Source organism: Lampetra planeri, unplaced genomic scaffold (assembly GCF_965212315.1).
Source record: "Lampetra planeri unplaced genomic scaffold, kcLamPlan1.2.h2 scaffold_2045, whole genome shotgun sequence".
Classification (NCBI taxonomy): Eukaryota; Metazoa; Chordata; class Hyperoartia; order Petromyzontiformes; family Petromyzontidae; genus Lampetra; species Lampetra planeri.
This window is the reverse complement of record NW_027614802.1, coordinates 9,041-20,854: the sequence shown is the minus strand read 5'-3', so window position 1 is coordinate 20,854 and position 11,814 is coordinate 9,041. Positions and strand designations below refer to the sequence as shown.

Below are 11,814 nucleotides of genomic sequence, written 5' to 3'. Positions count from 1 at the left end.
TTCCCTAACACCTACTCAAGCCAAGCACTGGCTTTCCCCAAATGTTCCTGACTATCTCGTTATGACTTGATCAAAACACTGTCAGGGATCCTTGTCTGCTTTAGACAAATTGATAAATGATCCCGTATGACTCTGACAGTATCCTGTGTTATACAGGTTGTTCTTGGTGAATTTGTCAGGTGCTGTGGAGGGCTCCGATTAGACATAAGTGACTCTTTCAAGGTGCAGTTCTGTCACAACCACGTCGAGCACATCATGTACCTGAGGAATTTTTGCATTTGATGTTTTTGGGGGTGGTTGGTGACTTTGTGGGAGAAGCTTCTGGGTCTGCGTCTTCGCTCTGGTTTGGATCGTTGTCACTTTCCTCTCGTACAGAGAGATCTGCATCATAAACACAGTGTAATAATCAATCAATATGTCCAACATAGTCATCATTTGCTTGAAGCGGTCTCTTGCTAACCCACCTTGTTTGCACACTGAGGTCTCCTCCACCTTGTCCTTCTTGTCTTCACCCTCATCTGGTATTTTGCTTGTGATAGGACTAGACACATAGAGTTTGTTGATGTCCAAGGTGGTCTTGCTGAACGGGGACATGGAGGAGTACATGCTTGCATAGCCATTGGAGGAGCAGCTGAGGGCAGCAAGGTCAAGAGCTTTGCCCCCGGTGATGATGGGGATATTGAGAGAGAGTTTGCGCCGGCGATTTGGGGATGAGTTCTTGGCAATAGCCAGAGGTGGAGGAGATGAGAACTTCCGACTGGCCCTGGGGGAGCTGGGTGGGTCTCCATACAGGAGTTTGCTGTTCTGGCTGCTTGCAAAGAATAACTCCAGGGACCTGCATGAAAGAGGAATATATGCATTTCATTTAAATTTAGGAACGTGTCTCTGAATATAATCTAAGAGCTTAGCTATGTACACAGCACCTCCTAAATTATTTATGCAAACCAAGTCAAACCGGCAAACCAGAAGTCTTTTTACAGCTGTGTGCCGTTGTTTGAGAGCTAGATACAGGCTGCAGTGTTGCAGAAAACCTCTCCCACTCCCTGCCACCCTCCTGGCGACCTCATGGGTTCCCATAAATAGCACAGCGAATGATAGTGCGCATGGCCACTGCTGACACAAGCAACCGAGTGTAGGTGTTTCACAGTGACATGACAAGTGCCGTGGGAGAGCACAGGGCTACAGGGCGTTGGCATGGAGAGCTCCCCCTGATATGAACCCCGCAGTGGGACACTGGCTCCTGGCCAGCGGAGACCCAAGCTGGCCCCACGGCAGCACTGCTTCGATATCTCACGCTGTGGATTTTTTTTTTTTTTGCAGACACGCAGGGAGCAATGGAGGGGAGGGTGGGGTCCTGCACCTTGGAGGACGGTTGCCAGAGAGTGAAAGAGCCCAGTTGAGACACTCCCAGGCAGACAGGAGAGACTGGACTGCCGTCAGAGCACTGACACATAAATAGGCACGCAGAGCGATTCCAAACAGCTCGGAAAAGGACGTAAATTGCGTGCTGCAATGGGACCGCTCTAGAAAGGATGTTAATTATCCTCTGATGCGACTGACCGTGCAGGGATGGCGCTGATGGGCTTCTTGTAGATGGTGATGAGTTTGTCGAGCACCACGTCAGCGGTGGTGAACACACGGTAGGAATGCAGAAAGGTGTTGAGGAAGTCAATGGAGAGGAAGCGGAGGTCAGTCAGTCTCTCCAGCAGGCGCTCCACGCTGGCGTAGCGGATCTGCAGCACTTTGCAGGAGTTCATCATCTTACTGAAGCGGATGTCCACGTCATCGCAGTACAAACTGGAGTCTGACCTGCTCACAAGCACACACGGGTACATACACCTAACTGTGAGGAGAAATGAGAACGCAGAGTTACATGTACAACCCCCCCCCCCCCCCTCACTTGATCATCTGTGGAACGGTGACTTTGGAGTTGTCCTCAAAGGCGTTCATCATCAGCCCATTGCAGCGGATGTTGTCTATGCACTGTGAGACAAACAAGGCAGAAGTAAACAGAGCGGTCACAGGAAATGTTTTGTGGTATGCAGGTTTTCTGACGACGTCTGGCCGTCTGACAGAGACTATGATACGCGTTGACATGCCTGGCTGATGTCACTGGTCCATGCAGACTTCTCCTGCCTTGAGGACGCCACCAGGATGACTGTGAATGACTGGCTGTCCTTTGGCTCCACAACAATCTTGAAATCCAGGTGCTCCATGTCCTGACCGCTTTTGTCTGATTTTGCTTGGGAACAAACAAAAACAAAGGTGAACCTCGATAAAGCCGGTTAATAACGACAGAATATTCTGTCACAGAGATTATTTGACGTTATTTGCAATAATGTCTGAATAAAACACTCACACTCATCATCTGTCCCTTCAGGGTCCTCCATTAGCATGCAGTCTATGAGGGAAACTACTCCGTTCTGCAAAACATACAATTTTACATTTAGTTTATGCACACCAGCCTTTTGAACCACACTGTAACTCTACATGACCATACATGATCCTTTTTAGAGTAAGATCTTATAGCTCAACAATAAGAACAACCCAATGGCGCATTCCTGCAGAATTGGAACCGCCTTCTTTACACATTACTTGAAGCAACTTGACATATTCACACAGATTTAAAATGCACCAGTTCTTGTTTCTACAAAGGCAGGTGAGAAATGTCTTCCTGTTGCTAATGCTAAGCTAATTACCTGTTGAAACATTAGGTTGGTTCTGATTCTGCCAAGGTTTTATAAGACTATATCTATACTGTATGTGTGTGTGTGTGTGTGTGTGTGTGTGTGTGTGTGTGTGTGTATAGACATTTTCCTTTCAGTACGTGTGAAAACCGGTTTATTGGCTTCATTTCAGAATGCTGAGTAATGTGAAGTAATAATACACAACGTCCATTACAGAAATCTGAGCGACATCAGGTGCTTTCACACGTGTACAATGTGCACGTGTGCGTGTGTTTTCGGCTTGTAAGATGCATGCAGCTCTGGTGGTCGTTGCCAGCGATCAAAGCCGTCGTGTTGCTCACCGTGTTGCGTCCATCTGCTGACCGTTAATCTGTTCACTTTAGCGCAGAGATACTGAGGCTTTGCGTCGCGACAATTCTGTGATGTTTGAGCTCAGCTGCTAGCTCAGCAGCAGCACAGACCTACCTTGGTGAGATGAAGCTTTCCCCCAGAACCCCTGGTGCAGATGATTAAATGCTTAGAGAAGAGAAAGCACTGCCTCTCCCCCTCCTTCTTCAGAGACAGAGAGCCCAGTCGTCCACGGGTGATCTTGCCCTTCTCGCTCATCGGCACCTGGATGAGAGACCCTGTATGGGGCAAACAAAGTAGTGCACAGAAATAGATGAGACGGAGGGAGGGAGAGATATTAAGTCAAAGAGTCAAGAACAGGATCAGAAGTAGAGGAACAAGAGGAGAGACATCTTGACTCTGTGTTCCTCTGCTGATTAACACACAGACACGTGATGCATCAGATTCAATAGGGACAGAAACTTCTTGCTGCTGTGATTCCACCTGAATTCCACAGGTGAATCTCAGGTCTTATCTTCCAGGCTGGACGTGTGTTACATAAAGGCAGGAGTTACCTTGTCTTACAAACGTCTGGCTGGTGTCAAGGAGGATCTCACAACCCTCTACGATCATGCGCTCTATTGCCAGGTTCTTCCTGATGTTCTCCGTCTCGCTCACTTCGTCATGCATGATTCTAGGAAGAAATTCATTTGATTTCTATGTGGGGGCCACAGTGTCAAATGGCATCAAAACACAATCACTTCTCTGCTGTAATTGTTTATTTCATGGTTGTGTGTTTTCCATGTAAAGTGATACCTGGAAAGCTCCTCCAGCTTAGATTTGGCATAGTCCAGACTGTTTCTCTCTATATGTTCATGTGGTGTGTGGGCCAGAAGTTCATGAAGGGTTAGAATGTAGCGGGGAATCTATGGACAAAAAAAACAAAACAAAACATTACAACTCATGCTGCATGCATGTATGTAAGTACATGTCCTCACAGGAATATACATGTGCTAACACGCATGACCACTGAGGAGAAGTATAGCCGAGGTGAGCAAAATCTACACTCGTCAGCAAAATGTACTTTCAACAGAGCACAGCCTGCAGCCGACACAGCAGGGAGGGCTGGTGAGAAACTGCATGCCTTGCCAGAAAGGTGTCATTATTAAAGCATGAGCTCCAAAAAAAACAACAGCTTTTTTTTTTTTTTTTTAGATATGGAACACACTACTGGGATATTTGGAGCAAACGCTGACAAATTCCTGCTTTTTAGGTTGTAGATTACTGATTCAACAATATGGGACGAGGATATATACAGTGTGTATACACACACACACACACACACACACACACACACACACACACACACACACACACACACACACATATATATGCCTCGCTGGTAAATAAAAATGCCTGGAAGTAATATTGCAATGGCCAACTAGTATTAAACGGGTGAATTATGTCAGACAGCGGGCAGCATTCATAAAGGGAGACGAGAATGGCTGCAGGACAACAGACTTAACAACTGACGAGCTCACAAAGCAAATGACAATGGCGCTAACCTGGAACATTGGGTAGGTGAGGAAAGTCTCCAGAGTTCTCTCCTCGCAGTCGGGCTTGGCCTCGTACTGCTTCAGCAGCTTGTCAAAGTCTCGGTTCTGTTTGCAGTGAGCCAGAATCTGCAGGCTGTACTGGTGGTTCCTCACAAACTCCTGGTAGATGTTCAGCATTGGCAGCAAGATGTCAAAGAGGTCAGCTGCAAACACAGCGACACACAGATTAGACTCATCACAGATGCAGCCGCAGCAGGATAATGAAATGATCATGTCACAACAGCCTCGTTAAGAAAAAACGGTCATAAATATTATACTTACCCAGCACCAATGTTGGCCAGCTTGCTATCCTAGCTTTTAAACCTTGGTAAAATATCTGATGTAGAAACATGATAGTCTCACTGAAAAGAAGGCAGATGGAGAAAAGAATGAAAAAAAGGTGGTTTTATCTTCCAAAAATAAAATAAAGAATAAAATATATCCAACATCCAGTGAAGCCCTGATGTGAGGTGCTGGGTGCAGGTTTGGACCACGAATGTGCCTGGATGAGAGTGTGGGTGGAATGTGATTAGTCCAATGAGGGCGCAAGCAGAACACATGGCACTTTTTCTTGAAGAGATGACAAACCTGGACCAATGTGCAGGGATATAATGTTGACTACATTTGATGGTCGCATGAGGGTATTCAACTTATCACTGACTTTTAAGTCTGAGATTTGTTGTTCCATGTTTGAACATTTTGTTTGTTCACCCATTTGTTCGTCATCTCTCACTTTCTCCTGTTATGGGTCCACAGACAGGCCAGGCCAGGAATCAGGGAACTTCTCCCCATGAGGTGACAGTAGTAACCACTGCACCACAATGTCAGTGTCAGTGTCATTTTGCCTCCATTATTGTTTTGGTCATTCTTTGTGTTAAAATTGGTTTTACAATAATACAAATAATACAATACAAAAAAACAGCTCAGTATTTTTTTCCAACATGAATCCTTTATCACAAGTGTAGTTAAGTCATTTCAAATGTATCAACAAATTCAATAACGTCTCAGAGCCCACCTGCAGTCCCTTCTTGGCCCACCACTGACTCTTGGGTCATTAACGTCAGACAACCAGGTTTCACAGCAATGAAAACAATATTGTTTTTCACGTTGCTGTTAAATATGGCAAATTGCCGGATTTACAGATTTGTGTCAGTCATGAGAGAGAACAGTCAATGAATCATCAATCGGTCAGTAAAAAGGAGCAGACCCTCTAAACGGCCCCTAATGATGACTCAGCCTTAATGACGATGAGGATTTGAAGGGCAATCAGTGAAAGTGCTTTACGGGATGAGGGGATCCAACCTGTTGAGAAATATACTGCTGACATCATCATGAGTGATGGGCGGCTTCTTGGAGCTGGCGGCCATGCGGAGTGGCCGTAGGAAGTTGTTGACCAGGATGTGAAGCTGCTGGACGTACTCAGCCTCCGAGTCCAACATGCTAAAGACCACCTGGTTCCTCTTCCTCATGCTCTCTGCATGTGGTGAGCGGATGTAATCCTGGATGATGGTCTTCCACTTCCTCCTGCAGATCCAGCCCCGCAGGAAGCTTTGGACCTGCAGCACAGCACAATCTAAACGGTTTTCACAATGATAAACTCTGAAAATGCTGCGACAGGGTTGCATCATAGTTTACTTTTTTGATCTTCTTGATTTCTGAGTCGTCCTCAGTCGGGGCTGCTGCAGGGCTGGCATGGATCTTCTCATTATCTTTGAGAAGCCCAGCTATCTGCCAAGGAAGCAACCACAGGAAAGACCAATCATTTACTGTTACGCACTTCACTCGTATCACTTACTGTCCTGGCATGGAAACAAAACGACTGAGTCAACAGGACAGGACGTGTCAACATTCGTCTGACTAAACTACCTCAGCATTCACCAACATTCATCATTTTTATGCAATATACACCAAACTGCTCTGCGTGTTGACAAGTGGTAAACAGGCTGTGGGGAAGAAAAAAACTGGGGCGGTTTGAAGCAAGTGTCTTCATTCACCGTAGCCTGGAAGAGAGTTAATTTATCATTTTGTGTAAGAGGTGCAATATAAAACTGTCTTCATGCATATTCAGCATGTAATTAGTTTTTAAGCATCAAATTTGCACATTAAAGAAAAATGACTATTTGATGTGAAGAACAGAGCAGCCCAATTGGAGACATTGTTTCTAAGTGGACATGCAGAGTAGGGAGAGACCGCTCCCAGGGACAGGATCGTGCTGGTTCGCACATATGAGACAAACACAATAATACGGATAATCCATCCTTTTCTGACGGGTTCAATATGCAAAATGAAGAAGAAAGTGTCCAAAGTGTACAAATGAAATGAAAAATTCTTTATTGTCCTGCTGTGGAGGGGACACAGCACAGGACAGAAGAGCCAGTTCATCCGAAACAGTGCAGACTGATAACGTGGAGGGTGAAGGAATCATTTATATTACCTCGGATTTAAGCCTTTCAATCTCTATTTCCCCATCTTCTATCTGTTGTCGAAGTTGCTTAGCAACTGTTTTCTCCGTCTCCACAATCTGAAGCAGATGAAGATACTTCTGCATAAGAGTCTCGTGCTCGGTGGCCAAGTTTCTGTAACTGTGACACACACACACACACACACACGCACACACATACACACAGTTTATATTTTCCAGCTTTGTCTTATAAGCCAAGTAGTTCATTTCATTGTGTTTTCAGCCTATTTATTGTATGAAACCATGGCAACATTCTCGACACACTAAGTACACCAGGATGCTGGTCCTCCACCAACTAATTCTAATTGCCACTTTCACACGTTTCACTGATTTGTGCCATTACCTGGCGTGTGATATGGCGGCAACCCATTCATCGCAGTCCTTTACATCTTCTGTTCGTAACTCCAGTGCCTTCTGGTTTTCATGGGTGAAGCTGACAGTGAAATAATACTGCAAAAAGGGGGAGTTGTGGTTAGAAAGTGGGAAACTAAAAGCAGAATTGACTGAAAGGTCTCCAATGCCTCTGTCTCAAGGTTTGTTTCACTGCAGACATTCAGTGGGTGATTTAAAACCATGCAGGGCCCGGGGAAGCCACATCGTCGTCGCCCACCAGTATTGATGGAGCTCAGTGAGGAAAGCCTCCCCCAGCTCCGTTTCTGGGATGTCTTTGGTTCCCAGGAGAAAATGCCATAAGTGATGGAGGCTGGAACCATGGCCAATTACATAACTATGTGATACCTGTTTCCTAGCAACCTGTGAACAGTGTGTGTTTGCGTTTTCGTTATGTCAGTTGATTATGGATGAGTATGCTTCTCTCATATTGACTCACTTTGTATCCGGGGATCAGAAAAAACAAATGTATCTAGTATTCCTTGAGTTCTTTATTCTATAATACATAATGTATATATTATATTATATATATTATATAATTATAATATATATATAATTTATATAGAATTTATTTCCCCCCAGTTCAACAATGTGATAAAATAATAGACCCATACCTATGGCAACAGGTGAAGATTAGCCTGTCTGCATTTTACTTGTTGAGAAACAAGTTTTCTTAAGGTAAATAAAATGAATATGAGCAATACACTGTTGGAACAAACAGAATATTGAAATTTAAAACATCCAGTTCGGATTTACCAATTGACACGCCACTAATATTCAAAATAATAGTCAGTCAAAATAAAAATATCAGCACAAGTGGGTGAGATATACCATGCAGACTGTTCCAACCATGTTAAGGGACTGTAATCTTTGGCCTGCAGATGTTCAACAGGCACCTATCAACTTGCAACCGATCATTACTCATGGCTGACTGATCTACTGTCTTCACATTCATTAGCTATTCATCCTACCGTCAAAGAAAATCTATTTCTGGCACAGACACATACGTGTTTCTGTAGCTTTCCTTACGAGCTCTCGAAGAGCTCAGTGAGTGTCTGGTCGGAGGCAATATTAAGCATGCGGTCTGCTACCTGATTTATATTTATGGCTGAGTCATGCTCCTTTAAAAACATTACTGCTGTTAACCAGCCTGAAATAGAACAGATGACAATGACAGTGACACATGTCTCAGTTGGCTGTGGTGTATAATTGATTGCTCTGATGAATTCTTCTTTCAGTATGGCTTTTATTGCTTATTTATTTCTTCCCGATTTATGTGTATTTTCATTTCATTTTTGATTTGCTCTGTGTAAGTGCTACACTACCTTCTTTTGTCTTGTGTAACCTAGTTTACTGCTGCAACACACATTTTCCTAACGATCTAAACAGTGTTACAATAATCATACTTCAACCATAGTGCTTCTAGTTTCATGTCAGGTCTCCATATCGATATCTTGTTCTTCTGGTACAAGATCTTTCCCAGTTTTTGTCAGTGTGTACGAGCTGCGTTGTCTCGACATGGACTCTGACCCCTCTGAAGTTCTATCTAGCCCAGAAACACCTCACATGAATAGGAAAGATGCAGCTCACGATTTCTCTCTTCTACGCTGCCTCTTACAATGGCATCATTCTTTATGATGCAAATAAGGGTTGCCATAGAAACCTCCTCATTTTTCACACGAGCTGCATTTGAGAATAAATATTATAGGGGCACTATGGTGATTTTCTCGCAGCCAGGTGGGGGTGGGGGATGGAGGGAATGTTTTCTTATTGGTTCTCATTAAGGATGTTTGTTTACATTCAGACGGTGAATCGAACGCTCAGCTTCCACTCGCTGGAGTCACACAACAATGAATTTGGTCTTTCGGAGCAGCATGGTGAAATGTGAACAGCACTGCTGACGTATTTTAAAAAAAACAAAAAAAAAAACCCATGAGTAAATGTGTTGCATTCTGCTTCATCAGCACAACGGCAGCTGTTCACAGGAAGAGCTTGGACTCAGTTTGGACTGTAGCCCTACACACTGAGCCGGGCACACAGCCTGGAGATACTGGTTTGTTCATAAGAACAATACGATCAGAGCAGATTTTTTCTGATTCTAGGAACAGTGAGCTCAAACATGGCAGAGCTGCATACGTACATCTATCCTCGCAGGTGTTCTAACGTCTCTCAAGGGGTTCTAAGCGTTGATGTGACAGGGGAAAAAAGTGCAATTCAGATAATGCTGATGCTAATGTAGATAAGAGCTGACTGATCCCAGAAGCCCCTGGTGTTTATCCAGCCTCTCCTGCAGTTACAACCCTCTACCACAAGGTGGAAACATTGAGGGTACAACTTTTTGTTAGCAGAGGCAGATCACTCAACACACCCCAAAAAAAGCCCCCAAAACATAATTGGAAAGTCAAAAAATGGAACCAAGCAGCATGACACACACACACACACACACACACACACACACACACACACACACACACACACACACACACACACACACGCACACACACACACACACGCACACACACACACACACACACACACACACACCACACATAGATATAATCCCTGCAACCTGAAGCAAAACACCGCAGAGCCCAGTGTCAGGGCGGTGGAACAGAATCAGCTGTTCAGCATTACACAACACAGCACCGCGGGCTCTTGTGGTCCGGGACCAGCGCTTTGTAACACACTACACAGCGAGTTGGGCTCCGACATTCACTCGTTCAACCTCGTTTCGACGCAGAAAATGACAAAAGGTGGCGTGCACGCTCGCGCCCCCCCCACCCCCCCTCCACCCCTCCACCCAGTACCTGCTTCTCCAAACAGTCCTTGGAGGACAGAGACGGTTTGGGCGAAGGCGCCCTGTCGCATACGCATCCCTCCAACAGGTACAATCCCGAGGGCCGAGAGCTGGACTCGTTCTCGAAATAAAAGAGCATGTTCTGCAGCAAAGCGAACCACTTGCTGTGCCATTTGGTGTTGTCTGAGCTCTTCTTGCTCAGGCAACCTCGCCTCGTTCCGTCCTTCTTCGCCAAAAGCCCCAGGTAGGTGACATGCCCATCGTTGAGCCGTATTCCCTTCTGCATTTTGGCGGAGTCGACTGGGCGCTGCGCTGGGTGGACGGCTCCTTACATGGTCTCTGAAGTCCCAGAGAAGACGAGAGAGACGAGAAGGACTTTGCCAATGCGGCAGGTTCCGCCGGGAGAATTCACCGCGTTGGCATCTGAAGTAAAAAGAGGGCAACAACACGAGCAGCGCACAAGTGCAGCATCCTAAAACCTTATGTTATACTCCGAGAGCTCCAGAGGTCCACATCATCTGGTCGGAGCGGAGGAGGGGATGGAGAGAGGGGGGTTGTCCTCTCCTCGCATGAGATCTTCAGAAAGCAGCAGGCTCGTTGGTGCTGAGCTCGGCAGAGATGGGTGAAGTCACATGACGCAGGAAGGGGAACGCAGATTTCAGGACCATGGACAGGAACACTTCCACCCAACGCTGCATAAACAGATCCATCTGATAACCCCCCCAAACATTTCATCGGACATAGGTTCAGGACAAGACGTCCGAAGCTGAATCAAAACTTTATTCTGAATGTCTTGACGTGTTTGCAGCCAACACTAAAAGTTGCTCTTTGACCTTCAGCACATGTTTAGTGCAAGAGAGTAATTCTCCTCTCAGGACTGAACTAGACAATCAGCTCAAAGGCTTGCGATAATGCCGTGCACCCATTTTGTCAGATCCTTTTTGACAAATGTAATTGCACATAGTCCATCATAAATAAAATACATCTTTGTACAGTTAAAGGTGTGACTGAGCTACAAAGTAGTACCTCACATGTCCCCCTGTCTACCTCCACTGTCAGAATAACAAGGACATGCTGACTGGATTCACTCTCAACTGATCTGTCATACAATCACAAACTCGAATGACGTGATGGTTGCCGTCGACCCTCCGTCAGCCGTCTGCTCCCTGCTGCGGTTTGGAACATGGCCGCGCTCACGTATGAACCCATTTCTGCTGACTGACTCTGGGGAAGAAGGTCCAGAGAGAGTAGTTAACTCCCTGTGAGTCACAATCACAAAGTGGCATTACAAGACATGTAAATGTCAATTCTTGATTCATTCACCCTTTCAGCAGTTGCAAATCATTTTTTTCATCCACCACGAGAGGTTAAAGGGAAAAGAAAATGGGCTTTAAGAACATGTATGCTGAAGGAATAGGAGGCATATGAACAGTATAATATAACAAATAGCTGCGGTGTTTGTGATATGAGGACAAAAATGAGCATGTTTTAAAACCTTAAATTATGCTAATCAGACACTGACACGCTTAACAAATTGTCTGTGGGGCAACAAAAATA

The 11,814-nt window shown here is 45.2% G+C and overlaps 1 protein-coding gene across 1 annotated transcript; it reads right to left on the bottom strand.

The window, feature by feature from the left end:
* Positions 1 to 261: 261 nt before the first annotated feature.
* RASGRF1 (Ras protein specific guanine nucleotide releasing factor 1) lies at positions 262 to 10,543 on the bottom strand (the record flags this gene model as incomplete). Its single annotated transcript, XM_078623187.1, has 16 exons — positions 10,268 to 10,543; positions 7,414 to 7,520; positions 7,044 to 7,191; positions 6,245 to 6,337; positions 5,912 to 6,165; positions 4,892 to 4,971; positions 4,580 to 4,773; positions 3,831 to 3,940; positions 3,590 to 3,708; positions 3,153 to 3,313; positions 2,360 to 2,423; positions 2,100 to 2,242; positions 1,901 to 1,983; positions 1,561 to 1,809; positions 465 to 835; positions 262 to 381 (listed from the first exon to the last, which is right to left on the bottom strand). Coding segments are annotated over exons 1-16 (2,572 nt in total), but the record flags the coding sequence as incomplete, so codon positions are not given.
* Between the last annotated feature and the right edge of the window lie 1,271 nt (positions 10,544 to 11,814).